The following is a 25651-nucleotide window of genomic DNA, read 5'->3' on the forward strand; positions in this document are numbered from 1 at the left end:
TGGAAACTGTGAATACCCTCCACCAACTACCACCATCCCATAAAATCCCTGCTTTACCTGCCGGCAAGGGCTTTCGAGGGACCTACATCTGGAAAGAGGAGGAAGGCATCTTCGACTGCCACCTGCAGCCGGCTGGGGACAAACATGAGCCGGCTTTTGGTTGGCTTTGTCCAGCTGTGCAGACCACATAGCCCGCTCTCCTGCCTTCTGTGATGGGAGCAACTGCCCAAGGCTTTTCCTTGCCGTCCAGCAATTCAAACTCTTGGGAGGAAGGAGAGCGCCTCTTGGGATTTTGCTCCCGCCCCCTGCAAAAGAGATCCTGCGATGCCATTCAGTCACCAGAAGAAAGGCCTCCCCCCGGGTCGCGGGCACGAATGGGCCCCGCGCTCCAGACGAGGATTCTCAGCAGCCAGTCCCGGCAAAGCCTCCATATTAAATAGCTCTTCCCTTTGTACAGCCCTGCAAACATAGCCACCAGAGGATCCTGGAACCGGGGGAGACCACCAGCGCCCAAAGAATGGGGCTGAGTCTTGCACGCGAGCGTGGTCACCCACGCCTACTCACAGCGTCTTTCTGCAGCGTGCAGGAAGGTCCGTTCGCCAGGGCCCTGGAAAGATTTTGCACCAGGCAAGAAATCCTACAAAGAAACTGCAGGAGGCGGGAAAGGCGAGGAAGACAAAAATGCCCGGGCACGTCCTTTTCCCTTGGGCCCGACTTCAGGGCCCGCTGGCCGCCCTGCAGCCGAGGTCAGCGGCCTTGGCCCGTGATTGGCCTGGTGCGACCTGCCCCCAGCTGTGGCCCGCAGAGTGTTTGTGCACTCAGCCGAAGGTGCCAAGTCCGAGTCAGCTGGCCCGGCCGGCCTGTGATGCCGAACTGGTGCCTGGAGGCTCCGGGTGGCCTCTCGTGTGTTGACCCGAAAGGGAGCCGGCGGTGGTTCCCATCTGCAGAGCCTGGCGCTTCCTCCCACCCTGGGAGCTCCACCACCCCGGGTTGCCCTGCCTGCTGCGCCCAAGGGCTGCTCTCTGGCCCACCTCCCGCTCCTCTGGAGCATCTTCCAGGCCAAGGTGCCCAAAAGTCGCTTAGTTGCCTTGGCACCGGTGCCTAACCTCAGGAAGAGGTCAGCATAGCAGCCTGATTGCTCCCTTCATGTCCATCTCACGGGAAGAACTTCTCCAGCCTGGCTCCCACCAAAAGCTGGAAAAGTGCAACCTCAGCACACACACACAAAAACCTGCCCGTCAACATGTGTCACACAATCCAGCTCATGGAGTGCCACCAGAAGGCTAACTCAGACCTAGACTGCAGCAATTGGAGCAGAATGTGACAAGTAGACGTGGCCTTTAAACCTATCCCTGGTGCAAACCATTTCTGCAGGCAAAACCATGCAGTCACCAACTCTCACAAAGTCCTTTGCCCATCGCCTCTGGGCACAGCCTGGGCAGTTTCCTCCTTTTTCCCAGATCCTTCTGGAGGGAGAGCTGTTTGGCTGGTATGCAGATCGGAGCCTCAGGAAAGGTCCCCCGAGGCATCACTAGCAGCATGGAAGATGCCAATCTCTCTCCACTGATGACCCCGAGACCATCTGCCTGCTCCAGGTTCTCATGGTCAACTTGCCACGGCCACCAGTCTCCCTGGGCTCAGGGTGGTTGATACCAGCTTAGAAGGCAGCTTTTTTTCTTAAGAGAGGGGTAAAATCTCCCTGCGAGGCAGGCAGTGACGGCAGAAAGAGAGTGACTGCACTTACAATGTTCTGTGTCTTTTTTTACCTTTTGCCACTGTCCACATCTCAATTCATGGCTGACCATGACCTGGTTTTGATAGTGCAAGAAACAATCTACTACCCAAGAGAAATGACGTTTTTTCAGTTTAAACAAAAAATATAAATACAGTAAAGCAGCCTACAGTGTCACACAAGGAGAGAATACCTGGCTATGCATTAGCACCATTGAGAAAGAAGTGTCTGTGTGAGAGAGAGTGTACGTGCTTTGTCCAGGGGAGTGAAAACATCGAGCAGCGGTTCCTTCTGGCAAGGAGACATCTTCAGGGAATTCCAGGGAAAGGAAGGGGGCTGCATGGTGGGGGGAGATGCAGGGCACTGAAGGCAGGAGGAGCAGGATGCCCCCCTCCATTCAGCAGGAAAAACATCCAAAGAAGGGGGCAAAGGGGAAAGTCGACTGTTGGGGCAGAACATCCAGTGCAGCTGGCCTGGGGGCTGGGCCCGAATCCCACCAGAGGAGGAAGTGCTGCTGCAACAGGAGCGGCTCCCTGCACAGATGCCCATCTAGAATCCCCTTTGGCAGCAAGTGGCTCTGTGGGTTCTACCTCTGGACAGCCTCAGGGAGAGGGAGACGCAGATTGGGCCAGTAGGCTAAGCCTGGAGAGCCAGACAATGCCTTGCTGTGTTTCTGGGGGGCGGGGGGGAAGGAGAGTCTCAGTCCTTCTCCTCTGACCTTCATGTGCACACAGAAATTACAGGCACAGACACAGACATGCCCCCTTCCAGTGGAACAGGTGCATCAGAAAATGACATTCGTCAATGCGTTGGCTTTGTGAATACAACAATTCACTTTAGCTTTGGGCTACTTCTCTTTGGAGAAGGAGGCCTTGTGTCAAGGCTCAATCCACAGACAAAGGCAGCATTCCACAGGGACAGCAAACACAGAGGTGGGCTTTCTTCCCCTCCTTTGGCTGAACAAAGCAGTGCTGGGTAGAAAGAAAAGAAGGACTGACATTTTCCTGGGTCAGATACATACCAAAAAGCCGTATCTGCCCTCCTCCTCATCAGCACCATCCCAGGAAGGTAGGAAGAGTGGCAAAGCCCCCACCCTGCCCGATCCACCATCAGTGCCCAACCAAGCTCTTGCCCAAAGGGTGGATTTCAAGGCGCTGAATGTTCCTCTGCAGCAGCCTCTCCTTGCAGCAGTGGGGCTCAGCCTCCTTCTTGGGGAGCCACCCAAGCAGCGGCTCAACCATCTTCCTGTAAAGGGCCCCTGGGCACAGTTCAGCTGGGGTTTCCACCCCATCCCTGCAACCAGAACCGCTCCAGTTGAAAGTCCTGCAACAGCCCAGCAAAAGGAGTAAGGGGGGGTGGATGGTACCGGCTACCCATGGAGCACTTGATGAGGGTGGAGGATAAGGCTTTTCTGTGACGGCATCACCTGACCGAGAAGCTCTGGGGCTGCTACTTCCCAAGAGTGTGAAGTGGATTCATAATCTCCTCATATTTGGGGGGTGGGTCGCTGTAGGACACGTTGGGCTCCTCTGTGCCGCTGCTGCCACTAGAGTCAGGCTGCCCAATCACTTCTTCATAGGAGGGGGGAGGAGTGGCACTACACAGTCTAGACAAGGGGGGAGCCATGTGGTCAGGCTCAACAAGTGTCCTGGCCAGCTGACTGGGCAACCCCTGCCCCCACTCACCATCAACAGCCCCTCGGCTGCTTGGGTCCCGCTGGTAGTGGGCTTCGCTCTGGCTGGGAGGAGCCTCACGGTGCACCCTTACCCTGGGCAAGCTACGAGCTGCTCGACTGGCCAGGCCCCTATTTTGGGGGTAGGAGGGCCGGTGGTGCATGACTTTTTGCAGCTGGCAGCGCCAGATGATGAAGAGACCAATAACAATGAGCAATGCCACGCCTAGCAGTGGCACCATGACGTACATGGCATCGGAGCGGTCTGTCCCGTTGGAGGCATCTTTGACAGAGTAGGCATAACCCTTCCAGAACTCCATCTGCCAAGAATGGGAGACACCAGTAAGCAACCATCCACACTCCCGCCGTAGTTCCCCTGAAAGGGATTAGATCAAGAGTGCCTAAGGATTTGGGCCATGTGTCATGAGCAGAGAGAGAGAGAGAGAGAGAGAGAGAGAGAGAGAGAGAGAGAGAGAGAGAGAGAGAGAGAGAGAGAGAGAGAGAGAGAGAGAGAGAGAGAGAGAGAGAGAGAGAGAGAGAGAGAGAGAGAGAGAGAGAGAGAGAGAGAGAGAGAGAGACTCATATGCAATCACTTAGTCCCATCACTAGGAGGCAGTACAAATGGTTCCTGATGCCTGGAGAAATCACCAAAACAAGACTACCCAATGTACTTTAGTCCTCTGACTTTTTCTTTAGGTTTTACCTGGTGCATAGCTTTTTTGTTTTCAAATCCCCCAACTATCAGCCCATTTTGCTCTCCTCCTGCAAAATTCATCCTCTTGCCCACCTGTCCACTCCTCACTCTTTTTACACCAAGGAGCCAAGGATTCTTATATCTTATTTCTTGAGTAGTGAATAATAAGCCTTTTCAGACAGTTGGAACAAATGGAATGAATGTTCTATTGAGCACTTGAAATTAACATGCTATTTCCCTCTGTAGTAGCTGAAGCCCTCATCCAGATGGATTCTTATCCACAACTTGGGAGCAGAGTGGGGAAACTTGGTGCAAGGGAGTACGTGGGTGAAAGACAAGGGATACCCCTGTTGTTCCCTCCCAGACCCACCTACCGTCTTCTCCTTGTTCTCAAAGACCTCCTTGACTTCCTCATAGCTACAGACCTCTTCCACGCACTCGCGCTCAATGGTGCCCTGGCGAAATTCTTCCAGAAAGCCATTGGCCCGTGGAAAGCGCTTCAGGACGGAATGGGCCTTCGGGGCTGTGAGGAAGGCTGGAAGACAGGCACCAACATGGCCGCCTTAACAGGCCAGGAAATGATCGAAACGTCTGCCACCATCTGTGGCTCTCTTCATCTCTGGCAGCTCCCATTCTTCTTCTGTGGTGGAGGCCTTGCTGCTTCATTGCAGAGCAAGATCATCACCTCCCCTCCCACCTAAATTTCCAGTGGCAGAAGAAGCAGGTACTACTTATTCTCTTAACCCGTGATGGGCAGGACTGGGCTCGTGTGGGCTGGTGGCCCAATTCACTTGGTCATGTCATCAACCACCTTGATGCAAAAAGTGAAAGCACTACCTTAAAACTGGAACAGCTAAACCTCCATCAGCCTCAGTGGTGGGCTGTGGCATTTGGAAGGGCTACCTAGCCTGTCCTTAGAGAAGACAAGCCATGGGTGAGGGCGAATAGGCCCCTCCTGCAAAGGTAACCTCAGGTTAGGACAGTTGCAGCACTGGCCAAAACACCCTCAAGACACTCCCTCCCCTTGGGACAGCCTAAGAGCAGTCCTCCTCCCCTTTCTCTCCTTGCATTTGAAAGCTAATTCAAGAATGTAGAAGAAGCCCAGCCAGCCCTCGGTGGCCTAGGGCAGGGCTTTCAGCCCCTTCTCCCCAGGATGGGTGGAAAACATGCTTCTCTCCAGCAAAGAATTCACCTACTTGCCATGTTAGGTCTTCACTCTATCAGTTACGGGTCTCAGCCAACTGTTAGGAAGAGAGCAAACCAGTTAAAAAACCTCCCATTAATTCTCAGGTTCCTCTTCCCTTCCACCATCCTTGAAGGTGCTTGAGACCCAGTTGCCCAGGCCAATACCAAAGCTGCCCTTCTTCCTCCAGACAATACCAGCACAGACAATAATGGAAAAACATCTCCAGACACTGAGGATCCGTGTTGGCAGCATCCGTGCCAGGAACATGGACAGATTTGCTGGGAGGAAGGAGGGGGCCCTGAAGGCTCCCGTCTCTGCATACACGGAGTTCTACATCAGATGGAAGAGAAGCGGCAATCCCTCCCCCCCCCAACATTGCACAATGCAGGGTTTTTGCGCAAGGAGGGGAGTGGCAATCCCACAGTCCAAATAGGACCTGCCTTTCAGTTACAAACCTCGCAACTGCTGAGCCAAACGCCCCGCTCCAACCTCTCAGGCACTCTCCCCTCCCCCCGTAGTTTGGCCGGCAGGTGCCAGCGCTGAGCGAGGAGCTTTGCCGAGGCAGAAGGAACGGGGATGGCAGCGGGGGTCTGGTCCCCAACTCTGCAGTGGGAGCAAGCACCAGGCGAGCCGGCCACAGCAACACACGCCTCCCGCATTTTCCAAAGGGAGAGCCCTTCCTCGAGCGCACGAAGGCCGTGAGGACTCCGATCCCTTACCTCTGCCGTCGGGGAAGAGGTTGCCATAGCAACAGCGAGGAGCCGTACGGGATGCAGCGAGAACAGGATGCTGCTGACGTCATGCGCGTCACCTCCAGGCATCGGGAGCACCGACGGGTAACGGGCCTGTCGGAGCGCGCCCCTCACCCGGTTCGCCGGGAAAATGGAAAGGCCTTCGGGAAAACCGAGCCAGCCTCGCCGCCTGTGTTCGGGGCGAGAGACGCAAAGCCGAGGCAGCCACTCTGCCCCGCCCTCCGTTAAACTCTCCGAGACGATCCCTGCTCCGCGACCACCATCCGAGACCTCGGTTTGCTCGCTGGCTTTTCGCGGCGAGAAGCCCTGCAGAAACTCACCAGATCAGCCGGCAGCCGCGGCCAGTCGGAGGCGCCAAGGGGCGGAACTGGCCGCGCGCCCTAGCCAGCCGCGCCCTGGAGGCGGAGCTCGCACGCACCCCGCGGCCCTTCGCTGCATTATCTAATCGTAGGTCCAGCGAGCTGGAGCCAGACCGGCCGCCCATCCGTGCTCCAAAGGGGAGAGCCGATGGGTGGGCTAACGGATGCCTTTCCTTCTCGCTTGGGCTTCTGGGAAGCGTGGTCCAGGGGCGGCCGGAGCCTCTCCGGTGGCCGACGCGGGGATGAGCGCGCGCGCGCCCGTCCCAGTCCCCGGGGGATTTCTCTTTTTCTGGGCCAGGGTCTTCTCGTCGCGGGACTCTCTCAGGACGCTGCTGAAAAGGGAAGGCGAAACCCCGTTCCGTAGACAGCCTCCCCCAAACGCTTCCTTGGCGGCTCCCGGGCGGCTCCCGCCCCCCCCCCCCCCCGTGGCCCATCCAGCTGTTTCGCTGGGCCTCCAATCAGTAAAAGAGGAGCCTCCAGGCCACGCCAGGAAGAAGAAGGGAGGAGGCCTTCCAGTTGAAGGAGCTGCTCGTGCCTCTTGGTGGGGGGCTAGTTGCCCGGGAGGAGCCGTTCTCCCCCACCCACTAACCCAGAGCTTGGGAAGTCCTGCCAGGACTAGGTGGGCGGCCTGGAGCTCATGCCAGCTGGGACCGAACCGCCCTCTTTCCAACGCTCCAGCCGGGCAAAGACTGCCCGAGGCCAGGGGAGGGGATGCTGTCTTCCAGCCTTGGCACGATTGGGGCAATCCCCCTGGGAGCCTTATGAGAGTTGAGGGACCCACCTTGACACCCCCAAGCAGAACCTTCCGGGCACGCCTGGAGCCCCTGCCCGCCTGGAAGCCTGGTCGAGCAGTGGAAGAGGAGCCTGCAGGTGGCTCGGCCAAAACTTGGGCTGTCAGCAACTTCTTTCCCCTTCCTCGAGTCCTAGCTCCCTGGTGGCGCTGGCTTACGGCCATAATTACCCGGCTGACCAACAGCCTGCCACCCTTGCGCAGGCGAGCCAGGCTAAAACTGGGCTCCCGAAGGACCTGTGGGGGCAATCCACGAGTGCATCTGCTGAGAGCCCAGGCCTCACGCGATTCGTCTCCTCGAAGCCTTGGCCTTTGTTTCCAGCATCGTGGTTATATTGTCCTGAATTACTACTTTCCTGTGTATCACGGAAGTTAAAAGAAGCGGCCAGATAGGGCAGCTGCTTATCACCATCCTGAGATGCTAAGATTGCGTTTCAGTTGCCTTCCAAGACTAGGGGGGTGGGGGGAAGAGGGGGATCTTGGTGCTCGAAGTTTGTTTTCTTGCAGATGTTTCATTACCAAACTAGGTAACGTCATTATGCACTGATGTTGTTCCCTAGTTGCGTCATGAACATCTGCAAGAAAACAACCAAGCTCAGAGAGCACCAAGGACCTCACAGTTCAACTCTGAGCTACAAACATTGCCTTCTGTCTGTACTGTGGAAAGCCGGGAGGGCAGCAGAAAACACTGCTGTGCTGCCACTACCCCCCCCCACCCCACCCCTTGGCTCTTTTGCACCAAAACGTAAGAGAATAAATCTGGGCATTTGTGGGAAACTTACACACACACACACACCAATAACCCTGCTGCCAATCAGTGCATGCAGAGCATGGAAGCCAAATCCCATTTCCTCCAGCAGGCTGGGCAATTGAAAAGGGAAAGCCTTCCTTCTGCTAGGATAAGCAGGGGACAAGGGGTGTGTTGAGCCGGCAAAGCCTCCTCCCATCCTCTCACTCTTCCCACCAAAACTCTGGTCTGGCTGTCCTGAAGAGGTTAAGCACACCTTGCAAGGAGAGGGATTATCTGCTAGGCTGAACTGAAGAGGAAAAATGCCTCAGGGCCAGGGGCTGCGGGTGCTGGTTCCCCCCTCCCCTCTCCCCCACACTTGCAGGTGGGAGCAAGTAACTCCACACTTCTCTTTTTGCAAGGGATTTTTAAAAATCAGGACAAACTTTATTTTTCTCTCTGTGTTAAAAATACATAGCAAAGCTTTACCCATCTCATTCAGATGAGTATATGCTCTTCTGTATATCATACAACTCATAGACAGGCTGAGGGTCACCTTCTCATCAAAATGGGACCACAACCATTACGGGCTTCTTCCTCTGAGAAATGAGCAGTCGCTTCTCATTAAGGAGCCTCTCAGAATTTTTGTTAAACTAGTGAAAACAGATGTTCCTCCCTTTGCCCTAATGATCATCACGGATAGTTCTTTCTTTTACGTTTTAGGACGTAATTTCTACAGATAAGGGGATGGACAAAGGGCACTTGGCATTTTTTTCAGAAGCTAATAATTAATCCAGGATGGTTTCCTTTCAAGCTCCCGGTCTTCTAAACATTTGCTCCAGCCTGCACTTGAGAAGAAGGGTGCAGAGAGCAAGAAGGCACCAACGCACAATAGCCAAGGAGAGCAAGAATGGTCTCAGTCAGACTCCAGTTGGCAGGCTACATTTTGGGGCTGCTGGGCTTGCTGGGCACCCTGATCGCTACTCTGCTGCCCAGCTGGCGGATCAGCTCCTACATTGGCTCCAGCATCGTCACAGCTGTTGGCTTTTCAAAAGGACTCTGGATGGAGTGTGCAACACACAGCACAGGCATCGTGCAATGTGACATCTACAGCTCTCTGCTCAGCCTGCCCACTGACCTCCGGGTGGCCCAAGCCATGATGGCCACCTCCGTTGCTGTAGGCTCACTGGCTGCCATTCTCTCTGTGGCGGGGATGAGATGCACCATCTTCTCTCAGAGCTCCCCAGCAAAGGACAGAGTGGCGGTTCTGGGAGGAGTCACTTTCGCCCTGGGGGCACTGCTCAGCTTCATCCCTCTTGTGTGGAATTTCCATGTGATCCTCCGTGACTTCTACAACCCTCTTGTGCCCGACAGCATGAAATATGAGATTGGGGAAGCCTTATATTTGGGTATCCTATCTTCCTTGATCTCCTTCATTGGCGGCGCCATCCTCTGTGCCTCCTGCCCACCTCGTGACTCGCAAGCAACCCGCTATAGTCCTCATCATTCTCGGGCCACGACTGACAGGAGCTCCCTGCCAGCTATCACACCTCCAAAGGCCAGTGCATACGGCCAGACTGGCTATGTGTAGCAGTGGCTGGCCACCCACAAAAACTGGCTTACTGGATGCACTGAGCAGGTAAGCAGAGAGAGAGGCTTATTCTTCCCACAACCCTCCTTTCATCCTCTGCACTCCAGCCCTGACTCTTCCTGATGCAACTTGGCACTGCCGGAGATGTTGTATTGTCTGTCAACAGTCCGGTGGCTGCAGTGTCTTTGAGGCCAGTGGGACTGTGTTTCCTCTGAAGACCTTCCTGCTAGACCAAGCAAAGTGCCCAATGACTGCATGGCACAGGAGGAATCAATCTGGAGGAGTCACGGATGCCCACCAGGCCTCTATTAAGCACCTCTCAAATCCTGCCGTCATCCCATCTCCCGTTCCATAGGATCCAGCCCCAGAGTGGGAAACCAGACTGGGAGGACATCGTTCAGTGCTGTGGGGAAACAGTCACCATTTCTGGGAGAGACCTTGGTAAGGTAATAAAAAACCACCCCAATCTGCTGGAGCTCATAACAAGGGGGTTGATGGCAGAACAGACCAAGGATGCTTGGGGATGTCCCTAGGGCAACTGAAGCATCCTCTGAGAGAAGTTGAGACCCCCATCCCTTGCCCTGCCTTCTGCAGATTTCCAAAAGGATGACAAGTTGCCCACAGCCCACTATTATTTAGGTCTCAACAGTGTGTATTTAGCCTCTGGCTTTGAAGAGGCTGAACTGTGCCTGCTCTGCGGGTGGGTACATGCTGGTCTTGGCAGATGAAAGAACTCCATGGGCACGCCTGCTCTGGGATCAAAGGGCCACTCCACCCACCCGCCCGCTTCAAGTACTCCATGCTTGAGAAGCCTTTGGCCTTAGAAGAGCTCAGTGGTTTCACTGGCCAACGAAGATCTGCTCAAGCAGGGGTTGGGCTAGGCGGCCTCTTCTCTTTCAGCCCTGCTATAAAGGAATAAAGGAAAAGGACAGAGGCGGGACAGAGGGGCTTAACTGTGTCTGGGCCACTGGGAAAGAAGCACCTCCAACACCAGGACCAATTCCTTCTAACCTGGGAGCCAAGGAAACAAGATTGGGATGATCCTGAAGTACTTCTGGCCCATCCCAAAGAATTGTTTGGAGGCCAGCAAAACGTGCCCAGGGCTGACCTCTTATTATACCTCCTGCTCCAGTGCAATATACTGGCACCAGCATGTTTGCCTGTTGGTCTATTTAGCAATGTCCTGGAACACGGATTTTAAAAAGTACATGTGTTCTCAGAAGAGCTAATGCTTTGGGTAGAGAAAAGGGGGGACCGGGAGGGAAGGCAGCAGGCGAAAGTGAGTTGGCAAATGGGTCCAAGGGAAGACAGAGACTTGATGTAAGACTCTTCCATATAAAGTGTGAGATGGGTATCTAGAGCGAGGCGTGGAGAAGCTGAAAAACCCTAAGAGGATGATACTGAACTAGATGGGAATCCAAGCTCCAGCAAAGGCTTGGCTTAAAGAAAAAAGTGCAGCAAAGCTATGATTCCCAGAACAAGCAGGCAGTGAGCTTCCAGAGGCTGTGCTGAGGACACGGAAGAGGCCATACAAACACAAGTGGGAAAAGAATAGCTCCGCTCAGGAGGAGTGCAAAGTATGCCGAGTGAGGATCAACCAATCCCTTCACGACTGAAGGCAGGGCGTTGTTGAAGAGCCGGGGAGACAAGACAAACAGTAGCCAAATGAATGGAGTGGATTCATCCTGGCAAGGTCCTCTTTTGAAGGGCCAGCGGAACTGAGAATAGCAGGGGGTTGGGGGAGGGGGCTGGGAACGGTGAACTCAACAGGTCTTTTCTAGCTGCTACAGCCTAGTTGGCCCAGTCTAAATTTGAAAGTGCAAGACTGGTTGGAGGGTCAGTATGCGGCCGCTCCTTGCAAGGCTTCAGAGCAGCCATCTAGAAAACTGGATGTGGCCAAAGGATGTCCCAGAAGAGTAAAATGCCAGGATGGAACTCCAGAGCTAGGAGACATTCTATATGAAAGACTTTTCCTGTGAATTGATGGGTGGATGGATGGATATGTAGTTATCAGCCATGACAAGGGCAATTCCCTATTAAAAGAAATTGTTGTCTCCCAGTCATGCCAGTGATGGAGGAAGGGTCAGCATCCTTGGGCAAAGGAGCAAGCTAAGCTGTGGGCGATGTGTTTTTCCTTGCAGGAAGAGACAAGAGTTGGGTTTTGGGTGGAAACTGTTTCCCCTGTCTTGTTTTGATCCACCCTGGGGAGTGGGGGGCCACAGATGAGCTCCTTTCAGAACAGCTGGGTGTCCAGTGGATTTATGTTTCCACAGCTTACGCAGGCAAAGCTTGGAGGGCAGTTTAGGGAAAAAAAACTTGATTAATGCATTGTTGCGTTGCCGCTATTAACCTTTGCAAACCAATAAAGCTATTTTCCTGATAATAGATGACGAAAGCATTCTTGCCATTTCCCCACCCCCCAGGGGGAAATGGTTTCTAAGGTGAAAGAACTTAAAAGGGACTTTTTCTCTCTCTACACCCACCTGAGTGCTCCTTGAAACAATTCACCCTGTGACCACTTTAAGGAGGGCAGAATGCAGTTTGGGCAGCCACGTCCAACAGATTCTGCAAGAGGTGGGACAGGTAAGGGCAGGCCTCCAATCCCTTGCTCTACTCCCTTCAATACATTTCTTGCTGAACCTGTGATTTTTTCCCTACTGCTGCCCCATAGAATGAGGGCAATCCAAGCAGCAAATGCGACACCCTGCTGCACTTCTTTAATAACCAAGGTGGGGCCACCAGATTTCCATGACCCAGAGAAAAAAGCAACCAGGAGAGGTAATTCTGGAGCAGACAAAGATGGTGGAATTGGGAGACCCCTCCTAAGAACCTGCTTCTGCAGGGCTCCTGTCCATGCAAAGGGGGAAACAACTGGAGCAAGACCATATCAGAGGCAGTGGAGAAAGGGCAGCATTGGCTAAGCAAGCTTTAACACACCAGTGGCTGCTACTTTCTTCCTTTAACCAGGTGAGAATTCATTACAAGCACAAAGCCACTCCAGCCAGCTCCGAAGTTCCCCACTTTATTACAGAGAGGAAAAGGGTCAAAACACCTATCATCTAGTCTCACATTCCCTGCTATGCCCCCCCCCCCGCAACGTTTGCCCCAGATGATGGAGGAGGGGAAATCAAGGGCAATTGTGAGCAGTTCAGGGTTTCCCCTCTGAAGAATAGACCAGTCTGGGGGTGTGGCTTTCAAAAAGAGCCCAAAACAGCCCAGCAGGCCAGCCTCCTTTGTCTAGCCCTGCTCTGGGCCAGTTAATGGGCCTCCCTGCCACTCCCCCCCAATGGGCCTCCTTCACCCTGGCCGGCAGGATGCTTAGGCTGCAAAGGGTGAATGACGCTCCTCTCCTTCTGCTCCCTACCCCAGAGAGGTGGGAAGCAGAGCTCTAACCCCTAACTGGAGGCTGTTTCTTGGAGGGCCTTGGGCTCCCACCCCTCTCTCTGAAGGGTCAGTCTGCTGCAAAACTGGGGGCCAAGAACCCATCTTGTATGCTGAAGGCCCCGGCTCTACCTGAAACAAAGCAAGCTTCTTTGGCTCCCAGTTAGCACAAACTGCTTTAAGTATCCATCTGATGACTCTTTAGCAGCTCAAGGCCAAGGAAAGGGACTTTTTCCAGCCCGTAAGAGAGAAAGATGACCTTAGCAAACGCTAAGCAACCCCACCATCCCTTAGCAACACTTGCTTATTCTGACTGAAGATAGTGCCCCAGAATGTTGAGAGGACCCAAACAACACAGCCAGAGGAATCGTGAGCATTCATGCATTTTATGCAAACTGAGTGAGAAATGGTCAACAGAGCCTCTCACGCAATGGTGGTGTAACAAAATGACTCTTGTAGCTTGGCAAGCCCACTTTTATTCCCTGCTCCCCACATGCAGTCAGCTCCCTCTGTGAAAGCAAAGGGGCGCATAGGAGCCCCAGCAGCAACAGCTCCTGCAAGACTTCTTCCAGTCTCCTCCATCTGCAGGGAAAGCCATCAAGCTACCCGAACAGTCTGGGATTTGTCTGACTAGCTGTTGGTCTCCTGTAGTGCAGAGTTGATCCCAGGGCCAGGGATGGAAGCCGGCCTCTCACTCCGCCCAAACTCAAGGATGAGTGGCTTCCCTAGCAGGAGAAACCCGTTGAGCAGCTCCAAAGCATCCTGGGCCTGGGACACAGCTGGCCAGAGAAGACGACTTAGTGGGGGGGGGGGGAAGATTCCAACCCAGCCGAGCCCTCCCGGAGAGGCCAGCTACTTACTGGGAAAGGTGAGGAAGGCCTGGCCTCTCATGCGCCCGCTCAGCAGGCGCAAATGAAGAGGGGGGCTGTCCTTCTCTTGGAAGCGGGAGAACAAGGGCAGCAGGTCATTCACTGTAGCGTTGCGACACAGATTTTTCACATACAGCACCTAACCCCCAGAGGAAATGGAGCAGGAAATAATTTTTATAAACTTTATAAAGAATTGACTTGCGAGGCTGGTGTGTGGTGCAATTAGTTCACATGGTGTAATAAGATGGAGGTTTGTTGTCACTGTGAGTTGGGGGGTGGGAGCACGAAGGGAGGTGCGGCTAACCTCAATGTATACATGGTTGTACTTTGACAATAAAGGTTCATTCATAAAGGTTCGTTCATAGCAGGCTGGGTATCTGCCGTAGCCCCCGCCATCTCCCCAGCACAGAAGCTGTTTGCAGTACCGGCCTGCTAAGAGGGAAGAGGGACAAGAGGCCCCTCCTTTCACTGCACAAGACTATCCAGGCTGAGGGTCACTATGTTCTTCTCCCCTGAAGGTTCCCCAAGCCTCCCCATCATCCCAGACAACTGGCAAGGAGGGGCTGCTGTTTTGCCTGGTTCTGTACTTCACAGAGGCAAACCCTCTCCCTCTGTGGGGAAGCTGCTCAATGGCCCAGGCGCTGAGCTGAGCACCGTGACACGAGAGGCCAGGCAGGACTCTCCCAGAGAAGAGCAAAGCATCTCAGCCCAGCCCAGCCTGCCTGGCGAGTACCTTGCTTGGCTCCCCTGAACTATAGGAGGAAAATCTGGGGATCCTGCGGATTTCTTCCTTGGAAAGGCGGCTCCGGAGAATCTCCTCTTCTGGCACACACGTTACAGGCTCTGTCACCACCACAGGCTCCACGGCTGATGAAGCTGCTCCAAGGCTGGTGAAGGCAGTAGAGCAAGACGATTCAGGTGCCTTCTGGGGAGACTCCGGTGGTTCCAGTGGCCTCAGGCTGGGCAGTGGTTCGCTCAGGAGCTCCCGATAAACCGCATCCAGCTGAGCCATTGGGCCCATCTCAGGGGCAACCTTGGGCTGAGCTTCATCTGAACCTCAAGAAGCAAAGACAATTCCTGACCAGAGCCTGGAAACAGAATAACGAGCCCCGCACAACGTGGGGCAGCCCTCGGCCCAGACAGGCACCATACCTTGGCGATACAACATCCGCAGAAAGGAATGGTGGTCTGTTCCATGGAAAAGAGCCCTCTCGATCTCCATCTCACGCCTGCTGAGGGACTTGCTGCCTGCAAAGTGCTGCGGCAGAGAGAGGATGCGCTGGCGCTCTGCCATCTTCTCCTGGATGGCTCGGACCCTTTCCCGAGCAGCCTCCGGGGCGGCCCCAAGCCCAGGGCTCTGAAGCAGACAAGAGGGGTGGGGAGACGACGCTCCTGCAGAAGGGCAGCGGGAGAGAGCAGGGCAACTGCCTTCCTCTCGGCCGGGCTGGGGGCTGGGGGGGGGCGCGAGTGGTTCCTTGAAGGGGCACCGGGGGTGGGGTGGGGGCTGGCCGAGAAGGGTTTCTGGCGCGCAGCTGCTGCAGAGGAGAGAAATCTCGGCCAGGCAGCGCCGCAGGCGAACCAAGCAGTCAGCCCCGAAGGCGGCGGAAGGCCTCCCCCGCAGCCCCCGGCCGGCTACCTTCTGGGTCCGCTGCCTCCAGAGGCGGATCTCGGCGTCGGAAAGGCCCAGCTCCTGCAGAGAGGCCGCTTCCCCGCTGCTCTCCTGCAGGGCCCGGAACTCCGGCAAGGTGCGGGCGCCGGCGGCCTCCTCCCCGAAGGGCCGGTACACGGTCGCCGGCGCGAAGCGGTGCCGCTTGGCCACGCACCTGCGCGAGAAGGCCCGTCACGCCGCGCCCGAGGCCGGGGGGGGGAGGTCCCGGGCGAGCCCCTCCCGCGGCCACTCACTGCTCGAGCGAGGCCGCCGTGTCCAGCTGGAGGCGCAGCAGCCGCTTCAGCTGCCTCTCGCCCTCCGTCTCCAGCTCCGACGCCGCCTCCTCCCCGTCGCGGGCTCCGCACCTGCGGAGGAGACGAGACGAGACGAGGAACCGGCAGCTCCCGGACCGCCCCCTCCCCCCCGCCGCCCCCCCCCCCTCCCCCCTCCCCTCCGCCCGCCTCACCGCCTCATCGCGGCCAGGGACTGCCGGGGTGCCGCGCGGACTGCCGGGAGCACCCCTATTGGCTTGGCTCGAGCCCCAGGCCCCGCCCCCAATCCCACGTACTACGAGGCCCCCTGGCGGTTGGCCGGCGAAGGCTCAGCAAAGGAGACGCGTTTGGAAAGAAACTCTTTATTGAGGGCTAGAAAAAGAAGCGGGGGGGGGGGGAGAGAGACGCAGAGGCGCACCAGGCAGCGCGTTAGTCGAAGGTGATGCGGAAGCTGCGCTCCTGCTCCTTGCGGCGGCTCTCGCAGACCTTGGTCATCTCCTCCACTTTCCTCTGCAGCAATGCTGTGGATAAATGGAGAATGGCAGCTAGCTTGGGGTGGTGGGGGTGTTCTGCCACCCTACAGATACAAACTTGCTCTTGTGGCCCCACAGGCAGAAAGGAGGCAAGTGATTGAAAAGTGCCCTCTCTCATTAGCAGAAATATGGGCACCCCAAGAGGTAAAAGAGGAAGACCAGAAAGGCACAGCTGCCAGATCAGACTGAAGGAGTGGGGGTGGGGGGTTAATCCTGGGCTCAAACACCTCCAGGGCCATGACACTACACCTGGCTATAAATAGGTGGACTGCTGCTCCCTAGGAATTCAGAACCAAATACCTGAGTTCTGATCAATCCACTGCAAAGAATCCATGTGTGCATTCAGAATTTTGCAGATTTGCTGAAGCTGCAAGGGAGGGGAGAGAAAACACAAGTTTTGGTGAGGAAATGGCTCTCCTGCCTCCATGGCAACCCAAGGACAGGAGCTTCTTCCTCCCCATTTACATCAGGTTCCTCAGCAAGGGGGCAGCCAAAATGTTAGCTCCAGCAGAACTAATGATTCAAAGCACAAAATTGAAGGGGCCCCCTCATACTCACGGGGTCACTATTGTCAGCAGGGCCTCCAGAGGTGTTCAGGTGCTCAATGATATCTTTCAGGTCTTGGGCCATGCGCTTCAGCTGGGCATCAATATTCTCTGCCAGCTTGTATCTGCAGCACAAGAGCAAATGGTTAAGGACACACGGAGGCAAAGAGCTGCGTAACAGTGCCTCTGCCTCCCACAGAATGGGCAAGGGGGTGAGAAGCAACAGAAGAGACCCAGCTGGAGGGACCATGACATTCAACCTGGAGCAAAAGGGCCTTTGGCTTCAGGATGTCAACACCAATGCCCGCTTTGCTGAAGCCTTCAACATTCCCACTACTAAGACTGTCAGCCATGCAGGTACAAAGATAGCCAGGGAAATGAATGAAGCCTGAAAAACGGGCCCCTTGTTGAGCCCCTTGTTTAGTCAACAGGAGTGCTGATTTAGCATAAGCTTATCAAGCACTGAGGAGCCGAGGATTTGGCAGCACAAGCCAATTGCCGGCCATCAACACACCAGTCAGTCAATAGGAAGGCACCGTATAAATACGAAGCATAAAGTATCCCAAAGCATGTATTCCAGGAGAAATTTCCAGAGGATGGGCTCCAGCACAAGACTACCTCTGGTTCCAGTGACCGACCCGGACTGGATTCCTACTGTCATTCAAAAGAGACCAAGGCGAGGGCACGATGCCAGCCAACTGGTCCCTCCAGGAGAGGCGAGAGAGCCCGCCTTCAGGGATGCTCACGTCTTTTCCCGCTCCTCATCTGCATGTTGCAAGTAGATTGTTCCACTCTGCTCCTTCACAGATTCCTCCAATGGGATCAACAAGTCTTCCAGCTCCTTTTGCTGAGACAAAATGAAGTCCAGCTCTTGATCCAACCTAGAAGGGAAGGGAGGAAGGGAAGGGAAGGAACAGCATACTAAAGTGCTTTAGAAGGGGAGAGTGCTGCATAGGCTGTTCAGGCCATTCAGAATTCCCGGTAAGGATGCCATTAACAAGTGTGCACACTTACACACCCACACAGAGGCTGCACACTGACTCAGATTTCTGATACCCCTCACAAAATCTGCAGGCCAGAAGTAGGGCACAGTCACATGGTTCTTGATGCTGCTTGACTCCAAGAGCAAGCAACGGGGACAACACTTGCTTCTGTGCTACCTGAGGCATTCGCTAGATCGAAGGCCAGTGCCAGGCAAAGCTGGCCTCAAGAGATTGGAAATCTTGCATGCTTCAAAGGGCTTGGACAAAAGAGAGCTTCATGGGGCCCAAAACCCTGCTGCTTGGCCTCTTGCAGATTGTATCCCCTTTCTCCTAAAGTAGCCAGTAGGGACAGCCCTCCCCTTTGCTCCTAAGAAGCAGGGGAACCAAAGCCAATTCTAGTCTAAGGCCCAGTCCCTTACCTCTTTTGATCCAGCTTCACTTTCTCTACTTCTCTGTGTAAGGTTGTGATCTGCGTTGACAGAGAGAGAAACAGAGATGTTGTTTCTTTGACAGAATCTGCCTTTTTGAACACCAGAGGTAGGCAGCCCCCCTCTACCTTTTCTCCATTTTCAACCAATGTCCTGTCCCAGGCATTGACCTGGGTGGCCTGCTGAAGGAAGTGCTTCTCCTGGTCCTCCAGTTCCAGGCTCCATTTGTTAATCAGGCTCTCCAGCTGGGCATAAGTCATCACAGGGGGAGTCCTGGACAGAAGATGGAAAATCCCAGCCCGCCATCAGTCTGTTTGCAGGGTACCTGGTGCTCCCATCACAACGGGAGCTCTCTCCAAACAACTTACATGCCAGTTGTGGTGGTTGCAGTGGAGGTGGAAGCAGCCACGCCTGTTGTGGCAAGGGGTTTCAGGTTCAAAAGGAATCCTGCAGCAGGTACAGAAACAGCCCCTGGAGAGAAGGTTCCTGACATCAGACTGTGGAGGGCAGCGGCCGCTGAAGTAGGCACACAGTTGTGACCAACAGCAGGGTGTGCCTCTAGGAAAGGCAAAACTTTGATTCCCACCACCAAGCCTAAAAGCCACTGTGGGCCCAGGAATGTTTCCCATTCTTGATCCTGCTTTGCCTGGGCCTCTAGCCCCTACGTGTCCTTTGGGCAGAAGAGCAGGGAAGGCTCTGCTCTGGGGGCCCTGGACTCAGCACCACCCAGGGCTGAGGAGCCAAGACTGGTTTTGCCCTGCAGCACCAGCAGCAGCCCTTCTCTCCTATTGATGATTTCACCCTAAACCTGGTTTCTTTTTGTAAACTGACTTGAAAAGGAAGCCGTGAGCATATACACAATATGCCCCCAAAGGAGTGCAAACCAGATGGTCAAACCTGCCAAAAAGACCATTTTAAAGAGCCTCAGTGTACAAAAGGACACCTCTTTCCTTCAGCAGATCCTCACCAGCTGTGGGGAGGGTAGTGGTTGCTGTTGTGGTCACTCCAGGCATTTTTGAGCCAAATCCCAAGGTCCCAACAGGAGCTGCCCCTGTCGAGGAGGTACCCACTGCAGAAGAAAGTGACAAATGTTCCTAAGTGGCCAAGATTTTTTTTAAAAAAAGCTTAATTACACATTGAAAAATGCTACAATCATTTGTGTCAGAGAAAAACAGGCAAAGTATACAAAATTCTGACCCGAAGGGAGATAAAGTTCCCAAACCATCCAAACGTCTAACCATCCTATGGTCTCGGTTGAGCAAAGGCTGTAAAGAGACCTGCTCCAGCTGGTCCTGCCCCCTCAGCCATCTTACCTGAAAGGCTAATGGCAGTGCAGGCAGCTGGAGCTGAGGAGCCTGCTACACATGCAAATGGTGTGGGTCCTGATAAGCCGAGGAGAGAAGAACCTATAGTGGCAGGTGCCCCCGAAGTGGCAGTGGTACCTGTGGAAGAGGATAAGCAGAAGACACCTGCTGAAGTTTCAATGTTCCCTGGGTGAGAACAAAACAAACGGCTTCTAGACAGGCACAATTTTCTGTGGTCTCTTAGGCCAAACACCATTTCATGCTATCTATCTATCTAGAGACATGGACAAAATGAGTGCAATTTTACCAATAAACCAAACACAGCAGACATTCTTCAACTTCCTCTTCAGTTGTTACAAGGGAATCTAGCACAATTAACCAGTGGAACAGCTTGCCGTCAGAAGTTGTAGGTGCATCATCACTGGAGATTTTTAAGAAGAGACTGGACAGTCGCTTGTCTGAAATGGTATAGTCTCCTGCTTGAGCAGGGGGCTGGACTAGAAGACCTCCAAGGTCCCTTCCAGTTCTATTCTGATTGAATTACTATGGTGCTATAGTGAAAGATTCCAAATAGGGGAATCTTTGATATGGGACACGGACACATACACACAAAAAAAGAAGGCTTATAAAAGAACTGTTGAAATTGAGAAATGAGAATTGTTGGAAAAGTGCATGTAAGAAAAAATGATTTTTCAGACACACATTTGCCAAATAAATTATTCCAGGAAAAGATCACCACTCTGTGGTGCACTGGGCAGAGCACACCTGGAATAGTTCACCAAAATACAAGCAGCATTCTGGGGAACTAGATACAGCATAGGGAAAAGCAACAAAAATAGTAAAAGACTTTGAGGCTAAACCTGAAATACAGCAATTGAAAGAACTCAGTATATTTAACCCAAAGAAGGCAACAGCCTTCCAATACTTGAAAATCTGCCACAGGGCAAAGATTTATTTTCCATAGCACCTGAAGGTGTTCCATCAGGGGAGGTTTTCAAGAAAAAAACTGAAGCAAACTGTGTGCCCTGGGCAGGGGGCGGAATTCCAAGACGCCCAAGGGATTCTACGAAGCAGAAAGAACAAAAACAGGCAAGATCATAAAAACATCAGGACAACATCCAGACTATGATGCTGAAAGGGGTTAACCCAGGGGTCTTCAGACTTGGCCCTTTTATGACTTGTGGACTTCAACTCACAGAATTCCTCAGCCAGGAATGCTGGCTGAGGAATTCTGCAAGTTGAAGTCCACACGTCATAAAAGGGACAATTTTGAAGACCCCTGGGTTAAATGATAGGAAATAGTATCTAATCAGGATATTTTTTAAAAGCAGCAATGAATAGCAGCAGCAGGCGATTTAGCCAGGTGAGCAACCTCCAGCACAGTTCTTCAGTACCCAAGCCCAAAACATACCTCCAGGTTTAGCCCCAAAGGACAAGGCTGTGGTGGTGGTGGAAGTGACAGCTGCTGGAGCCAACACTCCAAAGCCAGAACCTGCAACAAGAAGAGAAGACAGGAAGCAAAGGGGCATTCCTGCCTCAATGTCCCCGCATGTTTCCAGGAGGGCCACCATGCAGTGCCGTGTTAAGGGGCCTCTTCAAGATCAGTCTTATCAGCCCCCACCCAGGCACTTCCCTTTCCCATGGCCTCATATGGAGACACACCAGCAGGCCTCGCACAGGCAGCAAGCCACTAGTCTTGCACAACCCGGTTCAAGGCTCGACCCTTCCAGGCCTCTCACCGGTAGACGCTGTCCCGAGGCTGAAGGCTGGGGCTGCCTGCGATGTAGCTGCTGTGCTCACAGCGGCGTTGGTGGAGGCCGGAGCAACTCCGAAGGTCGGGCCGGTAGGCGCCGTTTGAGCCGGGGCGCTGCCCAGCGAGCCGAGGCTGAAATTCGGAGCCCCCGTCTGGGCCGCCCCGCCAAAGCTGAAGCCTCCCGCGGCGGCGGCAGGTGGAGCTGGTTGTGGCGTCGTCGTGGCTGAGCCAAACACGAACCCCGCGGGTGTCGCCGCCGCCGCCTGGGTGCCCGGCACGCTGCTGCTCGCGCCGGAGCCGGCCAGTCCGCCGCTACTACCCAGCCCGAAACCGCCGGTCGCGGCGGGGGCCGTCGTGGCGCCCGAGCCCCCCAAGCTCAGCTTGGGTGCGTTGCCCCTGGAGGATAAAGAAGGGGCGGTGGGATGGCTTCCCCGGCGAGGGCAGCCACTCGCTCGGCACCGCCGTCCCGCTCAAGGGCCACGACCCGCCAACGCCCGGACGAAGGAGCCCCTCTCACCCCAGCGTGAAAACGCCCGCCGCGGGAGAAGCCGCCGCGCACGAGGCCGGGGGCATCCCGAAGCTGAATGCGGAGGCCTGCGTGGAGGCGGCGGGCGTCACGAAGGAGAAGAGCCCGGCGGCGGGCGGGGCGCTCCCAGCATTCGGGGCCGGGGAGCCGAAGCCGAAAGACCCGCCTGTGCCCCCGCCCGCCGAGATGGCCGAGGAGAAGGAGAAGCCCGCGGGGGCCGCGCTGGTGCCGCTGCCTCCTGCCGTCTTGGGCGTCCCGAAGTTGAAGCCGCCGCCGCCGCCGCCGCCGCCGCCGCCCGCACCGAGGCCGAACTGACTCATGGCGCGACCCTGCCCGAGCAGCCTCGCCGCCGCGCGCGCTCCGATGACGATCACGCAGCGCGCCGGAAGCCGCGCCGTTGCCTGGCAACCCGGGAGGGACGCGGGGGAAGAGAGGGGCCATGGCGGCGCCCGCTCTCCTTTCGGCAGACTCGCTGCTGGCGCTGGCCGAGCTGCTCTCCTCGGGCTCCGGGAACGGCGACAGCGCGGACGCGGTGGGGGCCGTGGCGGGGCGGGGGCCGTGGCGGGCGATGGGGCGTCCCGGCCTGTCTTCCTGAACCCGCCGCCTTCTCTCCGCAGGCGCTGGGCCCCGCGGGCGACCGCTCCGGGCCGGGAAGTATCGGCCCCCCGAAGGCCGGCGGTGCCTCGGGTGAATCGGCGGGGGCGGGAGGAAGGGAGCGAGGGCCCGCTTGTCCTCAGCCAGCCCGTCGGCTCCCGGAGGCCGCGGAAGCGCCGCTCAGAGCCCCGTCTCTTCCCGCAGCCGTCCCGCTGCCGCCCGAGGAAGGCAAAGCCATCTGGAGCGCCGAGGAGGTGGCCGAAGGGAGCACGGGCGACGCTTCGTGGGACCCCCGGGACCAGCCGGAGTACGTCCTGGCGGCCCCTTCCCCTCGGGGTCCCCGCGCCGCAGGTGGAGAAACGGCCATCCTGCGAAGGGCTCCCTCAGTCGATGACCCCCCTGAACGAACCCGGGGAAAGAAAGTCAGCGGGCCCCAGCTCGATCAAAACCGGGGCTGGGGTGGGGGGCAGACCCAACTAGAACAGAATTTCCCACTGATTTGCTGCTCTGCCAGCTTTTTCTATTGGTTTCAGAGTTACTATAATTTCTCTGTGTGAGGAAGAAACATCCTCTAGTCTAGACTCTAGACGATCTGAGGAAGGATGCTCTCTGAAGCATGCACTGAAACTCCAGCCGCCTGACTCCCAGTTCTTTACAGATATGAGATTGTGTTCAAGCAGCAGGTGAGGGCTGAGGATCTGTTCCTAGGCATGAGCAGAAAGGACCCCTCCACTGCCTGCTGCGAGGACATGCTGGTAAGAAACAAAGTGGTAGTTCCTCTTGGCAATGTTTCTCTGGGCGGTCCTTCCAGCCTTTTCACACCAAAAGCTACACAACATTATTGGAGTTGTGAATTTCAAAATTGGCAACTTTTCTTTCTCTGCACACATTATATTATAAAGCATCTAACCTAACATTTCATATATCTGAGATGTACTGCTGTGCATAAATATAGGATATCCATAAGCCTCCCTTTTCCTTGTCAAAGGATGCCCCCAGCTTTGACAGAGGTTGTACAATGATTCCAGAACCTCTAACATTGTTCTGTTGTTTGAAACAGAAAAGCAACAGCATAACACATCTAGCATGTATCCCTTCCTATTGAAAATAAGACTGGATGCACAAAGGATTCATTTAACATACTTAATCTCTTTTCCTCACTTTTTGTTTTTCCAATTTCAGATTAAAATTAAACTGCCAGACACAACAGCTTCAGACATTACCCTTGATATACAAGAAAAGCTCCTTGATTTTCGGAGTCCCCAGAAGTAAGCTGAATAATTTATTTTTGTGAGAATATTCTTATATTGCCTTTAGAAAGTAACATTCCAATAATATTTGAGATGCCTCGGCTGTGAGGAGCAAGCAGGAGCAGGCTGTGATAGGTCTGACATGCTACAAGCATATGGAACAGTGGCCATAGGAATTTCTTATTGGGAAAGTCTCTGAGCTTTATGTGCCTCCTCTCTCTGATCCCCTCTTCTGGCGTTTACCTTTCTGCTGCTTGCTGCAAATGCTGGGGGAGCAGGGTGAGTCCATTTTGGATATAGCAGTCTCCCCACTCTTCATGCCTTCCTCAATTTCAGCTTGGAATGGTCTGTTTTCCAGGCGGCTCCTTTTGCATCTACCTCATCCAGTGGACACCACCAATGGGAGAGCCCGTTTTCTGTCTGAACAGGCTACACTGGAAGTCACTTTGAGGATGAAACGAGAATTGGATTTTATCAACTTTGCATGAAGAGAAAGAAGAATCAGCCGCTCAGAGGCCCAGGGGAGATTTTCTAGTGAGGTAATTGAGAGAAGATCCTACCACCTGTTCCAAAGAACTACTGAAGTGACCAACAGGCCTTCGTGCCAGCATCAGGATACCTTGAGGTCTGGCTGCCCTATCCTCTTGAATTCTGACACAGAAATATTTCTAGGAGGCCTCTGGCTTCTCCACTTTCGTTAATTGTTGCTTCCTTGGGGGGGGGGGGTTCCATTCCTCCAACATTGGGATCAGCATGTGGGGGACAACAGATGCAAAGTGGGATCATAATGTCTGAGCTGCTGACTGCTCTGACCTCTGTGCCATTTATAGATAATAAAACTCCTGCTCTTTTTTGTTTGTGCCCGCTTCCATCCTTTGCAGAAGCTCTGCCCTGGCCAGCACAGCAGGGGCTTCCTTTACATGGATGCCTACCTGCTTCCTGGGCTGTTTGCAATGGATCAGGGAACTAAACAAGCTCAGGCTTGTTCCAAGAGAAGCTGGCCTCTCTAATCCAACAATGGAACTGGGGTTTGGTGAAGAATAAGCACAGTCTTCCACGACATAAAGTCAGCATTTAGCACAACAATGTTTCCATCAGGAGGGCCCAAGTTATAAGCAAACATGCAACTTGAAAAGCACACAGGAGAAGAAGCTCCTGCTCATGTGGTTTGCAGCAGAGGGAGATGATGTGGGCAAATGAGAGCTTGTTCATGGCCTCTTCAATGGAGTGGGACAACTTGCAAGTAACCAATTAAGCCCTACTTCCTGTTGGTTCTACTTAAATGATGGTGTTTGTTTAATCAGAGGAGCCCAAGGAGACAAACTCGGGCCAGATAAAAACAGATGAAGACAGTAAAAAGCAGGGTGAAGTTAAGTCAGCAGGAGGACATCGTTAATGTTGACCAACTTTGAGGCAGGGCATGGAGGGGAATGTGACAAATTGGTGCCCTACCTCTTTTGGAAATGCATGTCAAATCCCTGGAGCCACAAGAAACAAGAAAAGTTATTCAGCACAGCACCAAGAAGCATTGTCAGGGCAGTGAGAACTTGGATTGGCCCTGCTGAATGAGATGGGGAGAGAAGGACATGCCTTTGCACTATAGCAGGATTAGGCTCCCAAATCCATCCAGCACCTAAATCCTATTCTGTGTGTTACATCCTGGACCAAAAGGAGCTTCTCTGAGATGGTGACAAGTCAGGAAACTAAGGCAGAGGACTAATCCTTCGGCAAATATTTGCTCAGCTCTAGGTCCAAGCACCCATTTTTCCAAGGAAAAATTTTCTTACCCAGTTTTCTCTTGGGACACTGGTTGGACTGATTGAAGAGGAGGTCTGTGTCTGCTCCAGAACCTGGAAACGGGCACCCCTCAGCAGCAACCACCCACATACTTGGGACATGTTCCCCAACCAGCACCCTCCCTCCCTCTCTCTTCCCCTCCCCCCCAACTTGGCTATTGAAATTAAGGGTGGCTTCCCCTCAGCCCCACTCTTGATCACGAAGCCCAAAGCCTCAATATGAAACCCAGGAAGAGGGGCCGGGGAGCACGGGAGATGTGCATTTT

General features: G+C 54.4%; 5 protein-coding genes across 10 annotated transcripts; 2 read left to right on the forward strand and 3 right to left on the reverse strand.

The window, feature by feature from the left end:
• Nucleotides 1–3181: 3181 nt before the first annotated feature.
• On the reverse strand, nt 3182–4625 carry PRRG3 (proline rich and Gla domain 3; the record flags this gene model as incomplete). The annotated part of the gene is made up of 2 exons (XM_081336279.1): nt 3182–3724; nt 4473–4625. Coding segments are annotated over 2 exons (696 nt in total), but the record flags the coding sequence as incomplete, so codon positions are not given.
• Nucleotides 4626–8822: 4197 nt separating this feature from the next.
• Nucleotides 8823–9503, forward strand: CLDN2 (claudin 2; the record flags this gene model as incomplete). Its single annotated transcript, XM_081336317.1, has 1 exon — nt 8823–9503. The coding sequence occupies one exon, from the start codon at nt 8823–8825 to the stop codon at nt 9501–9503; it is 681 nt and encodes a 226-aa protein (XP_081192443.1).
• Nucleotides 9504–13343: 3840 nt separating this feature from the next.
• Nucleotides 13344–16021, reverse strand: RBM41 (RNA binding motif protein 41). 6 transcript variants are annotated; one of them, XM_081336897.1, is made up of 7 exons: nt 15868–15890; nt 15656–15766; nt 15390–15576; nt 14906–15110; nt 14487–14803; nt 13745–13892; nt 13344–13663 (listed from the first exon to the last, which is right to left on the reverse strand). In XM_081336897.1, the coding sequence occupies exons 1-7, from the start codon at nt 15873–15875 to the stop codon at nt 13515–13517; spliced, it is 1125 nt and encodes a 374-aa protein (XP_081193023.1). In that variant the 5' UTR covers nt 15876–15890; the 3' UTR covers nt 13344–13514. The 6 variants fall into 6 exon arrangements, with proteins under 6 accessions (XP_081193023.1, XP_081193022.1, XP_081193021.1 ...); XM_081336896.1 differs by having other exon boundaries at nt 14487–14809; XM_081336895.1 differs by having other exon boundaries at nt 13344–13609; nt 14487–14809; nt 14906–15576; nt 15868–16021.
• NUP62CL (nucleoporin 62 C-terminal like) lies at nt 16020–22065 on the reverse strand (the record flags this gene model as incomplete). The annotated part of the gene is made up of 12 exons (XM_081336890.1): nt 16020–16194; nt 16507–16573; nt 16765–16876; nt 17498–17632; nt 18154–18203; nt 18291–18435; nt 18531–18633; nt 19130–19231; nt 19476–19604; nt 20878–20958; nt 21206–21615; nt 21737–22065. 12 exons carry the CDS (start codon nt 22063–22065, stop codon nt 16103–16105), a joined length of 1755 nt encoding a protein of 584 aa, XP_081193016.1. The 3' UTR covers nt 16020–16102.
• A 24-nt stretch (nt 22066–22089) lies between these two features.
• Nucleotides 22090–24647, forward strand: DNAAF6 (dynein axonemal assembly factor 6). Its single transcript, XM_081336908.1, has 5 exons — nt 22090–22277; nt 22363–22646; nt 22998–23094; nt 23522–23607; nt 23948–24647. The coding sequence occupies exons 1-5, from the start codon at nt 22185–22187 to the stop codon at nt 24075–24077; spliced, it is 690 nt and encodes a 229-aa protein (XP_081193034.1). The 5' UTR covers nt 22090–22184; the 3' UTR covers nt 24078–24647.
• Nucleotides 24648–25651: the final 1004 nt, after the last annotated feature.

The sequence above is a fragment of the Vipera berus genome, assembly GCF_964194415.1.
Source record: "Vipera berus genome assembly, chromosome: 11".
Lineage (NCBI taxonomy): Eukaryota > Metazoa > Chordata > Lepidosauria > Squamata > Viperidae > Vipera > Vipera berus.